This window comes from Chaetura pelagica, unplaced genomic scaffold (genome assembly GCF_000747805.2).
Source record: "Chaetura pelagica isolate M959 unplaced genomic scaffold, ChaPel_1.0 scaffold2, whole genome shotgun sequence".
In the NCBI taxonomy this organism is placed as follows: domain Eukaryota; kingdom Metazoa; phylum Chordata; class Aves; order Apodiformes; family Apodidae; genus Chaetura; species Chaetura pelagica.
This window is the reverse complement of record NW_009952796.1, coordinates 5,361,654-5,385,642: the sequence shown is the minus strand read 5'-3', so window position 1 is coordinate 5,385,642 and position 23,989 is coordinate 5,361,654. Positions and strand designations below refer to the sequence as shown.

At 39.0% G+C, this 23,989-nt stretch overlaps 1 protein-coding gene across 1 annotated transcript in view; it reads right to left on the bottom strand.

Annotated features, from left to right (window-relative positions):
• CNIH3 (cornichon family AMPA receptor auxiliary protein 3) overlaps positions 1 to 19,082 on the bottom strand; it is a 22,959-nt gene extending 3,877 nt beyond the window's left edge. The window contains exons 1-4 of the mRNA XM_009994814.1: positions 19,067 to 19,082; positions 18,457 to 18,572; positions 13,933 to 13,980; positions 2,185 to 2,297 (exon numbers count right to left, since the gene is read on the bottom strand). Of these exons, the coding sequence (XP_009993116.1) occupies positions 2,185 to 2,297; positions 13,933 to 13,980; positions 18,457 to 18,572; positions 19,067 to 19,082 (293 nt within the window). The remainder of the gene's footprint in view (positions 1 to 2,184; positions 2,298 to 13,932; positions 13,981 to 18,456; positions 18,573 to 19,066) is intronic.
• Between the last annotated feature and the right edge of the window lie 4,907 nt (positions 19,083 to 23,989).

Here is a 23,989-nt window from a genome sequence, read left to right as displayed (position 1 = left end):
TCCTGCTTCCTATATATTTATTTCTAGCTTACTCACTAATAATTTATATATTGTGAGTGACAATACGTGGCATCTTGCAATCACAGGATGGAGGAAGGGTTTTTGGGCTTTACACAACTGATTTCAGACATGATGAAAGCTGACAGTCTCAACCAACTGATAGCTCAGTTCTTCCCACTCTGAAAAGGAAAAAAGTCAATATGGAGTAATATAAGAGCTGACTGACAAATGTTTTCTACACATAGCACTGCTCAAACATTTATAATCCAAATAATTTTAATGGGAAAATATTTTCCTTCTAGCATAGAAGAAATTTCAAATTATTCATAGCAATGATTGGATATTTGAGAAAATCTTGACAAAAGAAGTGTTTTGGCAGAGAAGCTTTTGTCTGCTACTTTGAAGTAAAGGGCAAAAGCAAACAACAAAAGATGTCCTCAGCAAAGTTAATGAACTGCTTTAAGATCAGCATGAATCAGATAAAGTATTAATTGCTGCTTTCAAATAGTAATATAACCACTAAAGATAGCTGTGTCTGCATATAGACAGATAGATATAAAACGTCCATAAAGTGACCAGCAGCAACTGTTAAAAGTAAATGTTCTTGTAATAACCTTGCCTTCTTCCCCTCTTCCTTTCCAGTGTTAGTCACATCCACTTGCAATCTCTAACAACACTGTGAATTCTTTTACAGAGACCACAGGTGAATCCCTGCTTAATTATCTTCCTTGGGATTAAGATATTACACAGTATCTTCCCATGGTTTTGGCCAGAACTAATGAACTCAAACCTATGATTAAAACAGCAGAAATTATGGAGTAATTACAGCAAAGCATATAGAGAACCATGAAAGCAAAGAAAAAAAAGTTCTCTCCAAAGGCTGACATAATTATTTAGACTCTTAGAATTTTTATCTTGGACATAAAATACAATATTTAAATTTATTTTTTTTTAACTTCTAAAACCAGTATCACTGTCAGACTTTGGTTGTTAACCCTTAGTAATAATATTATTATTTCTATTGCATCCAGCCAATAGGGAGAAAAGCACTCATAGCTTCACTTCATTTAGCTTTCTGAGAATTATACTGTGACTCTAACATCTGTATAATACACTTTCCCATATGACTCTGCATTACTATCCACATTTTGCAGAAAATAGTGTAAAAAAGCTAATAAATAACTTCTTAGTTTCTGGTTGAGATAATGGATTTCCCTTCTTTACAGAACTACTCTTCAAGCTACTTGACAACAGGAGCTATCTGCTGCCATGTGTATCTTGTAACACAAAAAGACCCTAACAGACCAAATTCATCTCAGCTTTTACAAACATTGTGGAAATGTGAAATGACTGTCAAAAACAAAAACTGAGGTCTCTTGGTTGCATTCAGAGGCAACAGAATGCTGATCCTCCACTGGAGAGCCAAGGAAGATGCAGCAGTAGCAGCTGCACTGCCTGTTCAGAAAACATTAACACTGCTCAACAACAGGTCTTACACAACCATCTCTGAAAGCCCCTCAGTGAATATAAGCACACAGAAGAGATCCAGAATGGAAACACTCCTCATTTTTTCACATGGGCAGGATGAAGACAGTAGCTCTTCATCTACTGCAATCCCTACTCTTAGTGTCTCTTGAGATCAGAAATGCCTTACTGTACAGCAAGACACAAGTTATTTTTAATGCAAACAAAAAGCATAAAGCTGTCAAAGAAGATGAGAAGCAAAATTCTGACAACTTGCCCAGTCCCTATTTTACAACTCAGATGGAAAGGTTTCCTTGCTAGAGCTGAATGAATAGGCCCAAGATCTTTCAAATATGAACTGCAGTACCATTCCTTACCTGTGAAATATTTAAAGCCTCACCAAGTTCTACGTTCAGATTCCAGCCCATTTAATTTCCAAGTTTTCATTCTGTTGTATTGAATACATCCTCACACCCTTGGGAATATGTATCTAAGTTATTAACTGAAAGCCACATTTATATTATTATGTGTTTTATGAAACTTATTTCCTGAAAATTATTTACTTTTTCTCTGGAAATGTAGGCTTCAGCTGCTTCTAGGCACAAGCTTCTAGGCACAAGATATTCAGCTATATTCCTATCACTGCACTTCATAGTTCATACAATCTTCTCGTGTCCTGAGATGACAAATAAGACCAACAAGCAGTCAACACTGGCTTACCTCCAGAAGTGATAAAAAAGCAAAGGAACATTTAAACCCAGCGTGAGCCACTCCTGAGCACACAGAAACATGATGCAGAAAAGACAATGGATAGAGTACTCCGGCAACACCAGCTAAAAAGACAGGAACAGAAATAACACGTCAGTGAAACACCTCTTTGATTTTAGTCACCTAAGCAGTTTTTCAGAAAATAACCCATCTCTGCAAATCTCCTGTGTGTCCCTGTCCCTGGACACACTTCAGTTGACAGGCAGCTTGGCTAGAAGCAGTAAGCACAAGACATAGTGCAGGTTTGTCCAGGTTCTAACCATGGCTATACTCCAGGGGCTTGTTGAGAGGCACAAGACAAATCATATACTCTATTAACTAGTGTTGCAGATTTCTGTCTACAAAATGTATATTATATTACTGCCTCCCTCACAGAAGCATTGTGAGACTAAATAAGTGCCTGTAGAAGAGCTCTTAAAGAAGACAGTTTCATTACTGTTGCATTCAGAAAGGAAATAATAAAGCTGTTACTGAAGCTTCACTTCTATATTGGAGGAGCCTGTTTTGAAAAAGCTGCTTCTACCATTTTGATATGTCATACACACCCTAAAGAGACTAACCATCTGCACAGCACAGGAAGGGCCTTCAGGCCTTCTCATGGGCATCTGCCTTAGACTGGAAGTTTCATAAATGCTGAAAACTAAGTGTTTACTAAAGGGCTGTTTCCATACCTGATGTGTAAATGCTGTCAATCTGCAAAAGCAGATTTGGTACAGTGTAGACATAGTAAAGACAATCCCTGCTCTGCTATTCAAACAGCTTTATTGAAAACATCAGCATCTAAATGCAAGGTAGCACGTTTACCTCCCAGCAGAAGCAGTTTTCATCCATATAACAGGCATGATGTAAAATTATTGCACTCTATCTTTAGGTATTCTGTTGCTTTTTGTAATTGCATAGAGACTTTATAGGATCTGATCCTGACTTAAAACACCCAATGAACATTCTACTAAATAAATGTAACAGTTACATTTGATTTAACCTCAAATTTCTTACTTTTTATTTAAATGCCAAATGAGAGCAAATACAGTCTATTAGCAAGTCAAATTTTGGCAATGTCTTGAGCACAGCTGGGGAACAGATGCATAAATTACATTAGCCCAAGAAGCTGAGAAGTACACTGCTCTCTGGAGTACATTACAAGCAACAGTTACTCATATACATTTTTACTGCATCTTCAGCCTTACTCTACTGTTACTTGTGATGTTCTGATACTGCAAGGCCATATGTTTACATATCCTCCAGAACTGGATTGGAAGACACTTAATTGTAAAGCAAGAGGTTGTCTATTACAGGCTAATACTTTGCTACTTTGATTATTGTATGGACAGTTAAAAGATGAGATTAACAGCAAAATACCATTAGTTACCCTGAAGTAGTTTTATACACAAATCTTTTCACCAGTAATAATATTATGAATAAATATATGTATCCCTTAAAAAAGATTTCCATTTCCATCAGGCATCACACTGGGGAAACTTACTTCCACCCTGGAGTAAAAGGGAGACCAAACTGTGACTAAGTCAGAAGTTTGAACTCTTCGCTCTAAGGCTTGGAATAGTTTTGTAACTTTTCCCCTTACGATCTACCCCTGCTTTGAACACCTGGGTAGGCACAGCAAGAAAATTATCTTTTTATTATCCTTAATGATTGCTAAAAATAATAGTTGCTATGTTCTAAGTTTTGAAAAGTGCTGAATTGAGAAACTTCTAAATTTGACTAAAAATAGCGCTGGCACAATGCACAATGTCTAAGTTTTCTCAATACAGCAAATTTGTTGCAAGAATCAGAGAAAATCATTATGTTCCTCATGTTTTTGAATGTAAACAATATGTCTGTCAACTGTGAATCACAGGTGTTAACTTCATACTCTTATAGGCAACCTGCAGAAAACAATTAAGCCAACACAGCTAGTGCAAGTGTATAACACGTCAATTTAAAATATTTCACTTGTTTTTCCCATATCCCCACCCCCCTTGTCAAGATACACTTTCTTTTTTTTTTTTTTTCTTTTTTTAACTTGTACAACCGGAGGACATCCCAGCTGTCCTTGAACAGCAGATTTCAGATTTATCTCATGCCTCTTTTGACTAACAAGAGATGCTGTACCAAAATTGTCTAAAAATAACTCATCCATAATTCATTACTTCCATGAACTAAAAATTGTATGTTAATACATTTTTAGCTAACTTCGAATTTTATCATTAGAGCATAAGAAGTTACTCATTCCTAATAAGAAATTATCTTGTCATAGCCACTCTGAAGCCCAGAAGAAAGCTGGCTTTCTCATCTAACAGCAGTTTAGCAGTATCTTTTAAATAAGTACTGAGTACTTATTTAACTGAGTACACAGCTTCATCTCTCCCTCATGCTCAGGGTCTAATGTACGTAAGAAAGTCCTACGTCACTTCAAACAAAAGAGAACTTAAATATGTTCAGTTTTATGAAAGATATTCTATTGACAGTCCAAGTCCTAACTGACAGAATCCATACAGCATGGCAAGCTTACATCCTACAAAATCTGTACATCTAATTAATTCTGTAGAAACAGCAATATCCTTTATCCCAGGGCCCGCATGCAAACTCTAGATGTTTGGTTTTTTTGAGGTAGCTGAGGACCTAATTATGTATGCATATGTATAGCAGGGGTGAGTAGCTCATATGATGATGTTAAGAGGGATCTATCTCATATTGTCTATATCTTGATTAGTATTTCTGTAGAGGAAGTACCACAGGTCTCTAAGCATAAAATACAAGATTTTATTCCAAACAGTCATCAATCAGACTACAGTAGCTTGAGTCTGACTCCAGACTGGGCTGGATTTGAACAGCTGCTGTAGAGATTAAGGACTGCATGCAGTTGTTAACTCAATGAACCATCAGACCCCTCAAAACCAGCAAACTTTTCCAACTTCAGTTAAAAGATTCAAATTATGCATGTTAATGAGGAAAGTAAGGTGTCTGAAAACAAGATTTCTATAATCAGATCCTAGAAAAGCTCAAACTTGAGAAGGAAGCACACAGGGGGTGGAAGGGTATCCTGGGAGGATTACAGAGAGGTTGTCCAAGCAGCAAGGGATCAGGTTAGGAGAGCCAAATCCCTGCTAGAATTAAATCTCACCAGGATGTTAAGAATAGTAAGAAAAGGTTCTTTAGGTATGCTGGGGAGAAAAGGACAGCCAAGGAAAATGTAGGCCCTCTCCTGAAGGAAACAGGTGAGGTAGCAACACAGGATATTGAGAAGGCTGAGGTCCTCAGTGACTTCTTTGCTTCAGTCTTCTCTGGCAAGTGCTCCAGCCTCAACACAATGGCAATGACAGGTGAAAACAGAGACTGGGAGAGTGAATTACCCCACTGTAGGAGTAGAGCAAGTTCATGACCATCTAAAGAACCTGAAGGTGCATAAATCTATTGAACCTGATGGGATTCACCCATGGGTCCTGAGGGACCTGGTGGATGCAGTTGCTAAGCCTCTGTCCATCATATCTGAGAGGTCATGGTGGTCTGGTGAGGTTTCTGCTGATTGGAAAAAAGGGAACATGGCCCCTGTTTTTAAAAAGGGGAAAAAGCAAGACCCAGGGAACTACAGGCCAGTCACTCTCACCTCTGTGCCTGGAAAGGTCATGGAGCAGATCCTCCTGGAAAGTCTGCTAAGGCACATGGAAAATAAAGAGGTGATTGGTGACAGTCAATATGGCTTCACTAAAGGCAAGTCATGCCTAACCAATCTGGTGACCTTCTACAACAAGGCTACAGAGATGGTGGATGGTGGCAGAGCAACTGACGTCATCTACCTGGGTTTGTGCAAGGCGTTTGACACTGTTGCACATGACATCCTGGTCTCCAAACTGACAAGGCATGGATTTGACAGATGGACCACTCAGTGGATAAGAAATTGGCTGGGTGGCCACACCCAGAGAGTGGTGGTCAATGGCTTAATGATTCTGTGAGATCAGCTGTGCAACTGTTCCTTTCTTGTTGCATACATGTCTTGTGAGTGTAAGCAAATGCTCTTCATATTTATTATAATGTGTTATTTGTAGTACCTGGCACAATAAGGTTTCATTCTTTACTTGAGTCTGGAAGCACTGATGTAAAAGAAACACTAATGAAAACATAATGGAAAAGGAGAGCCAAGACGTGCTGAAGGGAATCTCTGGCTGAAGCACAATAGGGCCTTTAAAAATCCAAGTATCCAACTAAGGAAATGAAAAAGACTGCAAAATTCAAGCAGTAACAAAACGTGAGGTAGCAAATTATCCACCTAATCACAACAAAAGCAGATTTGCTCCTGTATTATATTTTCTTCCAGAAAGAAGGCACGTAGAACATCCTGAAACCATCCTTTTGAATTTAATGAAGACATCTTTAAAATGTGAAGCTTTTTCATATGATGCCAACCATCTTCCTCCATGATGCAGTCCTCTCCCAGCAATGGCCAGACCCAAAGGGAAGAAAATTGTGATTTTTCTGTTACTAGCACAAGAGAAGTGTTTACAAAGGCACGTGCTGAATTGCCTAATCAAAATCCTGTATTTCTTCCCCTCATTACTCAGAATTTGACCTTTGTGGTTTCTCCTGAGTCTCACTGGGTGTTTCTATCCTAATTCAGACATATTCGGTCATAACCAAATGAGGAGTGAAGCAGTGACTTTCTCCCTGAATGGGTGAGCTCAGCCCAAAGAGTGGCAATCAGTGCAGAGTCCAGCCAGAGACCTGTAACTAGTGGAGTCCCTCAGGGACCAGTGCTGGGTTCAGTCCTGCTGGACATCTTTATCAGTGACCTTCATGATGGGACAGAGTGTCTTCTCAGCAAGTCTGCTGATGACATGAACCTGGGAGGGTTGGCTGGTTCACCTGAAGGCTGTGCAGCCATTCAGTGAGATCTGGACAGGCTGGAGAGCTGGGCAAAGAGGAACCTAATGAGATTAAACAAGAGCAAGTGCAGAGTCCTGCACCTGGGAAGGAACAACAAAATGCACCAGTACAGGTTAGGAGGTGATCTGCTAGAGAGCAGCTCTGTGGAGAAGGACCTTGGAGTCCTGGTAGACAAGTTCTCTATGGGACAACAATATGCCCCTGTGGCCAAAAAGGCCAATGGTATCTTGGGGTGCATTAAGAGGGGTGTGTCCAGCCTATCGAGGGAGGTTCTGCTTCCCCTCTACTCAACCCTGGTGAGACCTCACTTGGAGTATTGTGTCCAGTTCTGGGCTCTCCAGGGATCTAATTAAGAGAGTCCAATGGAAGCTACAAGGATGATTAAGGGACTGGAACACCTGTCTCATGAGGAAAGGCTGAGACCTGGGGCTTTTCAGTCTAGAGAGGAGAAGACTGAGGGGGGATCTAATTAATATCTATAAATACATGAGGACTGGGCATCAAGAAGGCAGGAACAACCTCTTTTCACTTGTGCCCTGTGATAGGATGAGGGGCAATGGATTCAAACTCGAGCACAGGAAGTTTCACCTCAACGTGAGGAAGAACTTCTTTACTGTGGGGGTTACTGAGCACTGGGACAGGCTCCCCAGAGAGGTTGTGCAGTCTCCTTCTTTGGAGACATTCAAGACCTGCCTGGATGCCTTTCCAATTGATCTGCCCTAGGTTTTTGGGTTTGTTTTTGTTGGGTTTTTTTTGATCCTGCTCTGGCAGGGGGGTTCGACTCAATGATCTTTGGAGGTCCCTTCCAACCCCTAGGATTCTGTGATTCTGTGATTCATAGACTCTGCCCAGCAGAAGGCAGTGACCTCTACACTCATCAGAATGGATACAGCAATCCAGATAGAACTCCCATGGAAACATGCAGCTGCTCAGGTCTGTCCAGAAGTTTGAGCCTTGCACTGGCAACAACTGGCAGTTATGAAAACTGCTGCATCTGCTGTGAACAGGTGGACAACCTGCTCAGCCTGGTGGCAGAGCTGCATGAAGAGGTCAAAAGGTTGAGGAGCATTAGGGAGGCTGAACAGGAGAGAGACTGGTGGAGCCAGGCTCTGCCCTCCTTGAAACAGAAATGGGAGCACCCATAAGAGAGCTCTCAGGATCAAGAGGCTTCTGTATCCCAACCCTACCAGGTCAAAGGCAGAAGCCCAAGAGTTGCAAGGCTGATTAACAGGGCTTTAAAACTAGATGCAGAGGGGGAGAGGGGTAATATCAAGATTGTCTGTGACAAGTAGCAGGAAGACACACCAGGGTTGGAAGGATGGGTTGATAGCAGGGCCTTCAACCTGTTGCCCTGAGACACACTGTGGACACTGCAGCACAGGCAAAGTGTTACAGAGATGAGTCAGGGGCTCCTGAGGTAATAGGGGACAGCAGGGTAGCATCCATTAAATGCCTTGGGGGATAAAAAGTTGTCCCTCTAAGAACGTGACACGTCCAGCAGCCCAGCTGAAGAGCCTCTACACCAGTGCACGCAGCCTGGGCAACAAACAGGAGGAGCTGGAAGTTTCCATGCTACAGGAAAGCTATGACATAGTGGCAATTACAGAAACTTGGTGGGATGAGTCCCACAGCTGGAATGTGGCTATTGATGGCTACTGCTGTTCAGAAGGGGCAGGAGAGGAAGAAGGGGTGGAGGTGTTGCTCTCTATGTAAAGAAGTGGGTAGAGTGTGAAGAGTTGTCCCTAAAGAATAGCCATGAGCAAGTCGAAAGCTTAGGGGTAGGAATTAGGGGTCAAGACAGCAAGAGGCTGCAGAGGGCTATTATGGCTTCTTTTGTTGTAGTTCAGTCTTGATATGCATGAAGGTCCTACTCGAAGTCAACCCCTTCCTAATTCCAGGGATGTTTAGAAACCTTTTTTATATAAACCAACTGTTTTGGACCACTGAACCTCTGTGCAAAGATTGAGAAGAAAAATAAAAAGCATTTGAGATTCTAAAAATCATTTTAAAAATACATAGTATTTACTTAAATCATATTATACACAGCAATTCCTGCATATGTACAACTTCTGTCTTGCACTAAGTCACAGGGGGGACAAAGTACTGAATAAACTACGTGGGTACCTGCAGTAGATTTTCTATATACATAATTCTATATTAATTCTTCAGTTGTTACCCAGATTGTCTCTTAATTAGGGTTTATGGTTCCAATCACTCAGTAGGAAGGGTCTCCTAACAGTTTTTCTGCTGCCTGTATTAGTCAAAACTCAGCACTTTCATCATATTGATGAGGTATGAAAAGACAGAGCATTAGGTACATCAAGAAATACATCATGTACTGAGAAACCAGTAACAACGATGAACTCTCTGTTCTTTATTGAGAGTGGACAAAGTTCATGTGCTTCATCATTGTAATATCACTGTTAACAGGAAAAATGTCACAGAGTGCCATTTTTTTGTTCCCTTTGTGACAGCAGCAGTTTATCAGAATGCTGGATACAACAGCCTCTTTGTCCTACAAGGTTTTGCTACAATTTGCTGTTTTCCTACAATTTGCTGTATCCAAAATCCAAAAATACCTTTTGACTGGACTAAAAATTCTGCTTTCCTCTCAGATAATGCAAGACTAAACTTCAAAGGCCAAATGTTGCCTACAAACCTAGTATGTATTTACCCTGCAGACTTACCCTCTACTGTCTCTATGCCACAACATTGTTTTTCTGTCAACTCTGACTAAATGAGGAACTAAAACATCTTTACTGAGGTAAGAAAATGTATAGCACTACAAAAGGTAAAAAAAACCTATTGCTGCTATTCCCATTCATATTGCTGTAGTTCCTGCCTATGAAGTTTTTCAACCCGAAGAAGAAAGTATGATTCCTTCTTATGTACAGATGGATACATACCACTTAAAAAATACCCTTGTGATTATACATCACATTTGGTAATTTGCTTATATAACCTTACATTAAGTGTTTTAATGAACCATGCTAAATATAGGCTTACAGAAGTTCTCTGCTAATGATTATCAGCCTGCAGACTGGCTAAAAGAATGCCACACATCTATAAATCCCTAAATCCATGATGAAGCAATAAACTGACATATCCAGAAACACACACTTAAAATCACATTATCTTGGGCTTGCCAGTAACTATGAGGCAGAACAATGGAAGGAGTGATCATCATAATAACCAGCAAATTTTTCAAGAAGAAAAGAATGTGATCAGTCAATTGAAATCAGCTACTTTGATGCCTAACACTCTCCAAAGGGACATGTTCATTGTAGCTGCTGCATGCAGAAAATGATAGGAGCTACTGGTAGGTCAAGGTCTGGAACCTAACAAGGTCCAAGTGCAAAAATTATTTCATATGACAATTACACTAGTGCACATTGGTCAGTCTCCTTCATCCAAAACATGTAGGGGAAAAAAATCTGTCAGATGAATAAGGATAAACTAGGAAAGATGAGGCTAGTTTTTTTAAATGCTGATTTCCCATATTTAGAATCATAGAATCATTAAGGTTGGAACTGCCCTTAAAGATCATCAAGTTCCAACACCCCTGCCATGAGCAGGGACCTCTACCACTAGATCTGGTTGCACAAAACCTTGTCCAACCTGGCCTTAAAAACCTCCAGGGATGGGCCATCAACAACCCCTCTGGGCAACCCATTCCAGTTCTTCACCACCCTTATAGTGAAGAATCTCTTCCTAATATCTAACCTAAATCTCTCCTCTCCCAGTTTAAAACCATTACCCCTTGTCCTATCACTGTTTTGTCTGATGAAAAGCCCCTCCCCAGCTTTCCTGTAGGGCCCCCTAAAGTACTGGAAGGTGCTATAAAGTCTCCCCGGAGCCTTCTCTTCTCTAGGCTGAACAGCCCCAACTCTCTCAGCCTGTCTCCATAGCAGAGCTGCTCCAGCCCTTTGATCATCTTGGTGCCCTTCTCTGGGCCCTTTCCAACAGGTCTATATCTTTCTCGTGCTGAGGGCACCAGAACTGTACACAGTATTCTATGTGGGGTCTGACCAGAGCAGAGCAGAGGGGCAGAGTCACCTCCCTGGCCCTGCTGGCCATAGTTCTTTTGATGCAGCCCAGGATGCAGTGCTTGGCATTAGCAAACTGAAGTCTGAAATATGTTCATTGAGCAGGAAGCAAGCTCAAGCCAACTATCCTCCTTAGTAAGGATTTATCAGATTAATTAAAAAAATATTATGCATAACCTAACCACAATTTAACTTAAATTTCCTCAAAGGAAAAGTAATTATATTAAAGTGGTTGATCAGTGAATCAGACCACATTTTAATCTAGGAAATTCCTAATTGTCCTTAGGGCTAAAATAAGTATTTCCAACAGGAATCAATCAGGTATGTAGATTTCTTGAAATACAACTGCAATTTCAATTATATAATATTGCTGTCCTCATTAGCCGAATATCTTTTTATAACCCCACCAAAAGATTTGATCACAGAAACATGGCAGCCCTATATGGCACACCTCACCTGCCCCAATCCTCAGCAGGGCTGACAAGCCCAAGAAGTCTGTCCTGTTGTGTGCTGTACTGCTTCTGCTGGCTCAAGACACAATGCTTGTGTTTCTCTGTACAGCACTGCAGTACATCACAAAACAGTACCCTGATTTAGGCAATTTAGCAAAAAAGCACAGATACAAACTGCACAGCATTCGCCAAAACTAGGGTATGCTCTGTATGAATCACTTGTACAACATTCAATAGTTTAGCGAGCGCATACATGAACCCTTATATATTCTATAAAGCCCCCAAAACACACCTCTGAATGAAATGAGATACCTGTACCCTGAGAGAAGCTTACTTCGTGCTAGCTTCAGAAAATAAGTCCTTCCTCTCATTCACTTCAGGAGATAAGGGATTTGACCACGGCTACACAAAGTTCACAGCTTCTTTATACATAAGCAATTGTTCTCCACTGACCAGAAAACTGGGGCTGATCTAATTCTATAGCACCATACAGACATGGACCTATGTGTACACGCATGTACACGTGCCAACACCATATACATCTACTTCACATGATCCCTACTTATTTTAATGATATAGAAACATTTTACCCAAACCAAATGTCAGAAAATGCCTGGCTGCAAGAACAACTGTATCCTCCATTCTATTTTGGAAAAATTAAATAAGTTATATACTCTCTGGTGACATATCACACACCTGGTCACAATTTCTTAGCAATCTTCTACAAGTATTTTGGAGATGAAACCAAAACTCCATGCTTAAGAAGTCTGCCCAGTGGGGTCAGATTTGTATGAGATATTGTATGCTCGTTTAATACTTGTCAAGAACCCCTTGTAAAGCCACGTTATAATGAAATTGAACATATTTTTATAGCCCACCTATAGCCTCTTTTAAAAAAAATAAAGATTTATAGCAGATCTTAAGCGTTCAGTTCTAATGTCATAAATAGCAAGATACCTCTGTTCTCAAAGCCCTTAAAAAGAATTATCTGACTTCAAGACATAGAAAAACAGATTTTTTTGTTTCACAGAAAGACAGACCTAAAGCCACACACTGTTATAATGAGGGATTTGTGTAGTGGTTGCTGAAATAATCCTAACTGCTGTTTTCCTGTATCTATACAGGTGGCACTCTTTAGTGTTTTTCCAGAATTTTCCCCAATAGCAAGTCCTTTATACTACAAAAACTAAAGCTATTTTTACTATTTGTCAAATTTGAAGACTACAAACCTCTAGTTATTGTGCCTTCCTTTTCTTGCACATAATCTCTCAATTAAAACAAATGTGTCCCCAAAAGAACTTGGAAGAAGAGGCTGAATTAACAAAATGTTTAAGTTAACCAGAAGCAAGCTAGTGAATACACAGCCTGTAATTAGCCAAATTGCTCCATTTTGCTGTTCTCAGTGAGGCTGAGGTTCAATAAAATAAACACTTACACAGGCAAGGCATTCCCATGAAGCTCACAGATATTAATACATTTCCACTCACCAGTTGCTTTATGTCAAAGGAACTGGGCCACAGCTTGAAATTGGCTGGCTCTCTATCTGATAAAATGGAAAGCTATTGGTGATACTTTTTTTTTTCCTTTTCTTTTCATACCCCTAGTGTCATAAACAGGCTAAATAAATAGTTGAATGTGATTCCTGACAGTCACAGTCATAATGGTGCCAAACCCATATGGCTCAGGTTTGGACTGATCAGAGAATGAATGACACTTTAGATTTGTCATGAAGTCACAGTTATGCCTTTGGATCACCTCAAACCAACAGTTTTACCAATGACTTTACCAAAACCTCTGTCCTGCTTTGAGCCAGGATGAAGCCAATTTTCCTTTTACTGATTTTTTCTTTTCCTTCTGTGAGCTCTTTTAACTATTATGTATCAGCTTTTCCACTCAGACAACTAAAAAATGTAAACATTAAATATGTAGCTAATAAAATGCTTAGTTTATCAAACAGTAAGCTGCTGTTCAGAAACAAAAAAGGTATGTCTAAAGCCTGTAGTACAAGAATATCATCAGTTGATAGGGCTATAAAAGCACCTCAAGCTGCAACTGCAAAATTATTCACCACCTTTGAAAAGCATGTTCCAAAGTGAACGATCTATTCTGAAGTTTACTTCTTATCCATAAATCCTCTATTATGTCATCTTATAATTGGTCTTAATCTGTCATTACAAGGTCATCCTGACTTCCACTTCTGCAGTAAAATTCAGCCTTTCATCGATGGAGTGTGGGGATCATTCAAAGAGCAAATTAATGCACATCATTACTTAATGGCTTTAATTCTCCCAAACGTCGCAAATTCTAGGCTAATTTATGCTCACCTTTCGCAGGAGAAAGCAAATACGCTCAATATTTCTCAGTCGCTCTCTCTGTCAAGAAAAAGTGGGGAAAAGGTAGGAGATTAACTGGTTAATTTATTAATTCTTTATGAATTAAAGACACTATATTACAATTTCAATGGGTCAAGGTTATAACTAATGGCTGCAGGGAACATTATGAATCTGAAACAATAGTGTTCACTTCTTACCTACTGCTTGGGAGCCATACGATTTACACATTTCAAAGTCCCAATAAGTTATTTTTTCATCTATTACTGGGTGTAACAATATAAACTGGGGATTCAAGTCTGTGTTGTCCTTCAGAGAGAAACAGCAACTTCCTTTAAGTCAGCATACAGGGCTCCATCCAGTGTTGCAAATCTATACCACTGAGACTTGGTCTTGCATTTTCAGGTAGAATCGTAGAATGGTTAAGGTTAGAAAAGACCAGGTTCCAACCTGGGACCCATCCTCTGGCTTCAAGATAATTCTTAATGGGAAAAATAACTGCAGAGTTGATATCGCAGCCCTTCCTCTATCATTAAGAGGGTGCCTGAGCAACATTTTAGAAATAAACCCATTTGTGAATAATATCTGTAATATCCTAGAAATGCCACTTTAAACAACAGGTGCATTCATAAATACTGGAAGCCACTATAGTTAAGCACTGTGACTCAAAAGATGCTTTAAGCTTGATTCACAGAAAGAAGACACGTCAAAGACAGGTCTCCTTTTAAATGGCTCATAATGAGAAATGCACTAGGTAAAATCAGATTTCACTCTGCATACATCCATCACTGGAGTTACTGTGAAAGATTCTACTGTAGGTTACACTGCAGAAGGCAAAGTGGCTGTGTTTCCATAGGAGACTAACTGGTAACACTTTCATTTAGACATGAGAAAAAAAATATTCTGATCAATGACCTTTTTTAAATAGGTAGCATAATATACCAATACGAAAGCCAATTCTCCCTAAGCTTTTTCGTTTTTAAATGTTTTCTGTTTTCTCCAAGTTTGAGTTTTATTTGTATTCTCCAAAGAAGTGTCTGTCTTCCTTTCTTGTCCCCAAGTTTAAGCCATGTTTTAAAAAAGGATAATTCTGGAGAGACATTAAGATAGTGGAAGCTTGACAGGTACCAGATAAATATGGTGAGTCTCTCTGTTGTTTATAATCTAAAAGAGATCTGGAAAATTTCAGATGCATAACTGTAAACATGACAATGGACATATGTGGATGTGTCTGTGAAGCTGCAGAAAGTTTATTTTGTCTTTCGTAGGAGGTAAGTGGGGAGGGCAAGATAATTCTCATAATTCCCTTTAGAAGACACATGCCTAACTGCAGGTTGCCTTGAAGAAGGCAGAAGTCCATCTTTGAATTGTAGGCAATAGAGTGTATCAGGAAATTTGAATTAAATTTTCACTACTGCCATTTTTTTTTTGCCTCAGATTTCTCCCTAATTCAGCCTTCTCTTGTCAAAAAAGACTCTACTCTCTGCCTTGAAAACATTGTGGAAGATACATGAGTAAACATCAGACACTCTTATAATGCAATAAAGAAAACTACCCCACCAAATAAATCAAATATTGACACCAACTACTATGAAGAGGAAAAAAAACTAAAATACATATGACCTAAGAGAGAAGAAACCAGAAATACCATCTAAAACCCTCTTTTATGTCACTATAAAAGGCATCAATATGTACACTGTGCCGAAGAAAGTAATCTGAGATTATTGCTTGAGTTATGACAGAAGATTTCATAGAAGAATCAAATATTTCAACTCACCACAGACTACTTTGCTGTGTTTTACTGAAAACTCTATGATTAATTTTTTTATTACAACACTTAATATGGCTGGAACAGGGACTTAATAACTTTTTTTATCCTGGAAACCAATCCCATTACCATTTTAAAATGAAAGGGAATTGTGTCCATGGAGCATCTTACAAATTTTACAAAGGGAACAAATTACTGGAAGTAGGTACATATAAATATGCTTCTTGTGTGAAGTTCTCAAGATGGGAATTAAAACCAGGTAAAGCGAATTAAAAATCAGATTACTTTCAGTAAATTTGAAATCAGATTATTTTAATTTAAGTTCTCTATAGGATTTCTTCATTCTCATTCTTTGCTTTTGTGTTAGTGAACAGTAAACAAGTCTTATTAAAAGGTTTGTGTAAAGATTATGCTTTAAATCATCAGTGGTCTAAGCAATACTGCAAATCATCTGCTGAGTTATGAAACACAGTTAAATGCTGTCCTGGTTGGAGCCAGAATGAAGGCAATTTTCTTTTTACTGATTTTTTTTTTCCTTTAGTGAACTCTTTTAAGCACACAAGTTTTTCAGCTAGTGGATTGATGACGCTGGAATGTTTATGTTACTGTCAAGACACCAAGGACAGTTTGCTCTGCTTTGGATACTACAGGACCAGGAGAGTGATATCTGCAACCATCCCTTAGAGAGGAGCTGACTAGGCAGTGGGCAAACCTGGTCAAAGAGTAATCCATCCCATAATATCTACATTGCTCTCAGTATAAAGTCAGGGATCAAGGGAGTCAAGCCCCTTCCTCCTTCTTCTCCTTCTCTTCTCTTCTCTTCTCTTCTCTTCTCTTCTCTTCTCTTCTCTTCTCTTCTCTTCTCTTCTCTTCTCTTCTCTTCTCTTCTCTTCTCTTCTCTTCTCTTCTCTTCTCTTCTCTTCTCTTCTCTTCTCTTCTCTTCTCTTCTCTTCTCTTCCATCTATGACTGGAATCCAGGGAAGACTCCATCTCTCCATCACTGTTGATCCCCAGGCCTGTGCATTCCTGACCCTCACAACTCTCCCCTCAGCTCCTGTCTGCTCTGCTGCTCTCTCCAGCAGCTCTGGGCCATTTCAGAACTGCTCACAGCTCAGGAGGTACCATGGGAGTTGCTGGGGGTGGGGAGAGTCAATAGGGTTTTGCATATTCCTGAACACATTTGTACATATTTTTTCTCTTGTCATTAGTATTTAATAAAATGTGTCTAGTTTAGTTTTCAATCCAGAGAGTCTCTCTCCTTCATTCTCTCCTTCCCTACCTGGGTGGGAGGCGGAGGGGATTGATGGCATTGCTCTTCTCTTCTCTTCTCTTCTCTTCTCTTCTCTTCTCTTCTCTTCTCTTCTCTTCTCTTCTCTTCTCTTCTCTTCTCTTCTCTTCTCTTCTCTTCTCTTCTCTTCTCTTCTCTTCTCTTCTCTTCTCTTCTCTTCTCTTCTCTTCTCTTCTCTTCTCTTCTCTTCTCTTCTCTTCTCTTCTCTTCTCTTCTCTTCTCTTCTCTTCTCTTCTCTTCTCTTCTCTTCTCTTCTCTTCTCTTCTCTTCTCTTCCATCTATGACTGGAATCCAGGGAAGACTCCATCTCTCCATCACTGTTGATCCCCAGGCCTGTGCATTCCTGACCCTCACAACTCTCCCCTCAGCTCCTGTCTGCTCTGCTGCTCTCTCCAGCAGCTCTGGGCCATTTCAGAACTGCTCACAGCTCAGGAGGTACCATGGGAGTTGCTGGGGGTGGGGAGAGTCAATAGGGTTTTGCATATTCCTGAACACATTTGTACATATTTTTTCTCTTGTCATTAGTATTTAATAAAATGTGTCTAGTTTAGTTTTCAATCCAGAGAGTCTCTCTCCTTCATTCTCTCCTTCCCTACCTGGGTGGGAGGCGGAGGGGATTGATGGCATTGTTGTTGCTGGTTTAATTGTCAATCCTGAGTCCAACTATGACAAATGCCAAGGTACTAGCTACTGAATCTGCTTATCATTTGTAGGCAATTCAGTAACTTGATACTCTGTAGAGATAAAATTCAGCACCTGTCATAATGATTTTAATTCCCAGTGAGAAAGCAGGGAGCCAAGTTCTGCTCTCAGTTCTGGTGGTAAAAATCGGATACATTTTTAACTGTAGTCAGCTAAAACACCCCAGATTACAGTTTTAATGAACAGAGGAATTTCCACATGCTTAAATCTGGGTTGCATTTTGTTCATTAAGCAAAACTGAGTTTATGGTCCCAGGGTTATATTTAACCTTTTCCATAGCAGATGCAGCAGAATGTGTTATTTACTCTTAAAGCACAGGAGAATTTAGGGCACTGCCATGGGACAGAGAGGTCTAGGAATGCACATCAAATCCTTTCAAGCTTTTGACTCTTGGATGAGTATGGCAGTATGGGTGAAGGTGGTCATCCCATGCTGAAGGCAGAGAAAGCAAATTATTTCAAAAAGGAAAACTTGAGCAACAGAATAAAAAGATGAAGAGAAAGCATTAGCATCACTTTATATATCTTGCAGTTTTTGAAATTCCAAATTCTTTTCCTGCTTCCTTCAGGAAAAAGGAAATCTACTAGTCTGAAGAATCACTCTCTGGTCTCCTAAGACTGGCCCAATAAATCAATTTTCCAAATTACAGCTGACTTCACAACAGACGCTACATTAATTTCTACCCATACTTTCTCTGACATGTTAGTGCATCTCCCATTCTTTAGTGGCTGTTGCTTAGCAAGCTCCTGGTTGTACTCACAGCATGGACTGGGTTGCACTGATCTATTGGGCTTTTGAAGTCTGTCCGAAGTTCATCAAAGGCGATTATCTGAAAAACAATTTTTTCAAATATGATAATGAATGTTAATTCAAATGCTTAATTTTTCTTTAGGGACTAGGGAGATACATTGTCTTCCTTCACCCCTTTCCAGAGGAAATACGGGAAGCTAGCTTCCCTAATACACTCCTTTAAGAACTAATGAGTTTAAAACAAAACATTTGATACTTCTACATCTGATACCTATAACTCATTAATCTGTTATTCTGTAAAATTGTATGTATAACTTTTTCAGCATTGTTGAAACTTCTCCAAACTTCTCCCCTTGTATCAGATACAATTTTTCTCACACTTCCAAATGACAAAAAAAATTCACAAACAAATGCATCTGCAGATTTGACAGAAAAAGTCATTAGCTGCCTAAAACACAAGAAATGCATCTGATACACTATTCCAGGTTTAACACATATGCAACAGCCTCTTTTTATTAGTTGTTAAAACCTACTTCAGATATTAATTCTGAATTAGTATCAGCTTAATTATTATTAAGCCACTACTCATTATCAAGCAAACTGCTCACAGGTAAACTAACCATCAAAATATGCCATTTCTGAATGTTTTAGAACCTTTACATCAGACCTCCATTAATGAAGACAAGCCTTTTGTTCATGTCCTTTCACTTCATCCATTAACTGATGGATTCAGATGCACTGGTAATTACTGTCTGCTTTTAAAGTTCAGCAGAGAAAAGTGCCCATAAAAATAATAATGTTTGATAATGTTTTCTGGGAAAGAAAACAGCTTTAATAACCCTCAGCATATTTAATTCAAAGATCTCAAAGCACATTCTTAACTTCATTATTATCTTCTAGTAATATTTTTTTTGCTTCATCCAAAGAATGAAAGCTCACTATGACAGGGACTACATATATACATGTTAAAAGCAATTATTTCTCCTTAGACAATTTACATACAACTCATTAAAATATTTGTTCTCAATAAAAAGATTATGGAAGTACAAGGTAGCAGTTGGGCAGTTGGCTTAGCTGTTAAACAAATAACTGCCTGGGTGACAAAACCGACTTGCTGTATAGGTAAAACATATTAATTTTACAGATATGGAATGCAGGAGCAGGTATCCTGAAAATTACCTATCCATGATTCATATAATAATCTGGCAATTGGCTCAAGAATAAAATGTAGAGCTACAATCCACAAGCCTAAGCATTACTCCACATCCCACTCTAATGCTGCAGTCATCACACTGAAGCTCATTTAAAATCAACAGTGTGACATTTTACAAGAGAACTCTACAGAACTCAATTTATTCAACTATGAAAAACCAAAGTGCCAGAACAAACCACAAAGGGAACTACAAAACATTATTAGAAGTGAAGCATTTCTCCCCATGGATGTAGTATCTTTTAAGCTAGGAATTAGATCTGCAACTGATGATTAAGATAAAACAGCAAACAGCAGAAACTGAGAAGATTGCAGTACAATTGTGAAGAATAAGGCTTACAACACCTCTATATTTAATACTTCTTGATCAGGTCTTCATATTCTCAAGCTGGGCCAACTGTTCACCACCACGCAAGTCAATTGTATGCCCTTATATTTGTTTTTTGGGTATCAGCATCAGCACTGACAGCATTGACAGAAAGGAGGAAGGAGGGCCCTGTAACAGGTAAGTGAGCTGCCTCTGTTCACAGCAGTGCCACTGATCTACCTGGGGATCATGTGCATCCCCCTTTGTCTCACTGCACTGGTACCTACAGATGATGCTTTATCACAGAAAACTGTTACACGCTGTGAGTGACAAATGTTTTTAATCATGAACAATGGTAGCAGATTTTTTTCTGTTGTAAATGTAGGGATGCATTCAAATTTCGGGGTGGGAGGTCGATGTTTTATGCTCTTCGTTTTGGTAGTAACAGGAAGCAGGAGCTTGAGATAATAATGACATGACAGCCAGTACAATATCCAGCTCATGCTGTCAGGAAACATGTCTGAGACTACAACTCGAGGTACCTGATTACTGAAATCATAAGATGGACCCCTTTCAGAAGTCCATGAAAGCCTCTAAAGATTCACTGAACACAGAGGTTATATGCTGGCACATAATTTATTTTCTGTTATGCTTGCTTTATATCTAAGCACACTGAAACAAATCTGACATTATTAAGTACATTGTTTTCCTAGAACCAGTAGCTGTAATACAATAATCTCACAGACTTGGGATGCCTACAAGTTATGACAATGTTAAAATACATCCTTGCTACACCTTCAAGAAACAGACTGAGGTCTGGTATCAAGCACACAGAATTGGAGGAAAGGTTCTTCAGTAAAAGCTTCGGTGTCTCTCTGGAAGGAGGCTGACAAAAATAAATCCTTCTCAATTCTTAACATTTTATTTTATTTTATAAAAGTTTCATAATAGTTTATATTTGGTTAAATCCACAAATAGAAATGAGGTGATGACATGAAGATATCTATTTTAAGTTATGAAAAAAGCACATTCTTATTTCTCAAACACAGTGAAAAGCTCAAAAGCATAACCTTAGGCAGGCTCACAGTTAGAAGGAATATAAAGAAACACCCAAAGATTTTTGAGAGTATAGGTTTTTGTGGTTGGGGTTTTTTTTTGTTTGTTTGTTTTGTTTTTTTCATCTCACAATTCTGTGTGTCCTAATTCTAAAGCTGCAAATGAGAAACAATGGACACAAAGCATTAGCTTCTTAAGATTGGCAGTTGCTCACAGCACACTATGTAACTGCAATGAGGTATACTGTATTACTGAAAGTAAGGCGGGGTTTTGCTGCACCATGGTTTACATAATTCATTAGGAAACATTTTCCTCTTTCAATTGTGTACCTGTTTAATACCCTAATACATGTAGCTGGAGTTGCCATTTTTCTCTACAAAACCCAAATAAATAACTGCTTGCCTCCACGAAGTGTTTCACAGTGCTTTCACATGAGAAGCAGTGCTCTGGCCATGCTCTAGAAAAACAATCTTCTACTCATTTACTTTTCAGCTGGATGCTGTACAGCTACTTGCTTCCTGTATATCAGCTGACTGGAGCTGCAGGATGCTTTGGAACAGCATCTGGGTATGCTCAAGGTCTGTTTCACCTCTGAAATAGCCACACTTATCAGCAGATTGACAGGGTAGGGCATTTGGAGTAAAACAATGTTATAGAGAGCAGTCAAGTCACTTTGCCACATAAATTGCCGTCATTTCACCTTTGTAAATGGGTGTATTTTATAAACCGCTCAGTATCTTTCAGTTATCCAATCTAATTTGTTCCAGGCTGGCAATTAAGACTACAAAGCATGTATACATGTGAACATCAGCGACCCCATCTCTCCAAAGGTCACACAATAAACAGCCCATACCAAAGAATGATGAGCCTCTAGTCACAAAGCTAAATGAATAGCATTTTCAAAACATGTGCTGATCTTACACAGATGAGAAATGTATTTCTATTAGTAAATACTAACGTTGCACATAGCTTCATAAAAAGATAATAAGGATAATTTCATATTTACTTAGGAACTCCAAGGAAAAAAAAAAAGTTATCAGTTTATTTGTAAAGCTATATCAGAAGAAAAATAAAAAGCATCATATTGAACTGTCTTCTGACTTAGGGAAGCTTTCCCTGTGATTTCATATTGCAGAAAATTCCAGGAAGTTTGTTTTGTTCTGTCACTGCCCTAGCCATGCTTTTTTCTGTTAATAGAAGTGTACTTGTGAGCGTTATCCACCTAATAAAACCAAAGGTTTATAAAAATACTGGTTGCATTCTCTGGTTATTCACACCATCTGCAAATCTCATAGCTCCAAGTGTAAGTGAGCAAGGAATTTGCCCCAGTTTAAACACATACTGAACAGAGGAGTTTGTGATGACAGCATGTTTCAGTGTAGCTACATTTGCAATGATATTTATAAAATTTGTTTTCATTACCCACACTTTCTGTTCTCATCTCTCCAGACAATAACAGGTTTGAATAATGAAATTTTCAGGATTGAACCTGAATTTTGCTTTCTTCTTGTGCTGATGCACCAATCAAACTGAAAATTTCACCTATTAATGGTAGGAATTAATTATGATCTCACATATTTAGGGAAAATACTTTTTTTTTTTTTTTAAATGACTGAGCTCTTACAGAAATAGATTTTAATTGAGAATATGATGGTTTAGTGTGGCAGTGGAGTTGGTGTGGGTGTGAATTCAGTGACAGCAAAGGGGTTAGCTATTATTGCTTATTGACATCTCAGAAAAGTGAAGATAACATCTAAGTAGATGACGACCACACTAACCACAGAACAGAACTGTAACACTTAACATATGTTTCCTTGCAACCAACCTGTCAACGCACCACAATCCTATCCTGAAGAAACTGTCTTTAACAGTTCATTTCAATAACTTGTCTAGCTCTCTACTCCCATACACAGCTCTCCCAGTGCATAGGCTGTCTGCACCTCAGCACGTAGACAGAAGGTGGACAGGTTTAGGAGCATCCTGTGCTCCTAAACTTCATGCTGACCCATCAACTGCTGTATAGACATATTTACAGTGTTTGGGAAATAGTTATGAACATGTACTAAGTCTTCAATCATATTGATGCAAGCTGGGCAAGTTACTTTGTTGGATTTTGTTGAGCAGAAGCAGAAACAGATAAAACATGTGAGATAGTCAGTCAGGTAAGAATGCAAGAGGACCTGAAATGGAATAAAAGTCACCATCTTGACACGATGGAGTATGGGGAGCTCATAGAGAGACACAGAGAATGGTAACATCGACAATGTGCCGAATGAGATAACAGTTTCTACAACTCAGTTCTGATATGATATGATATGAAATGAATCTGAACAAGAAATTTGGCTATGTGGTTGGTGAACATCTGCTAAAAATGGTTCTTCCTCTTCCCTCTTGCTCTTCTGGTTGAGCTGATCTTGTTAATGCTATGAAGCAGTGCAAACACAACAAGGAAAAACCTTTCCCCTCTGTAAGGGCTCCTCTGAGTCAACACCTTCACTGGGATCCCCAGTGAGAATGCTCATTTAAGCCTAAGTGACTGTCAGTCACCATGCTTTCAATATTCTTCTGATATCCTATAAAACATAAGATATATTAACTGTACACTAACTATTAATTTTACCATCTCTGCTATGGCCCAGAGACCATGCATGACACATCAAGTAATGTAGATGTGAGATTTAAACTGCTTTTTAAGTACTGTTTTCCTCCCCCTCACCGGGACCATTTTTCATTAAATTCAGCACTCACAGCATCACAGATGACTGAAACCTGGTCTGAGTCAAACAGACAGCTTTCTTTTAAGAACACTATGAAATGCTGAAATCAAGCTAGAAGAAAAAAAAGATTAAATCAAATAATTGGGAAAAAATTCTGCCTGTGATACTAACAAATCCTGTTATATGATACTAAACTATACATGAGTACACTGGAGAGCAATTTGGTCTACGTTCGCTCATTAGCACAGAAAAA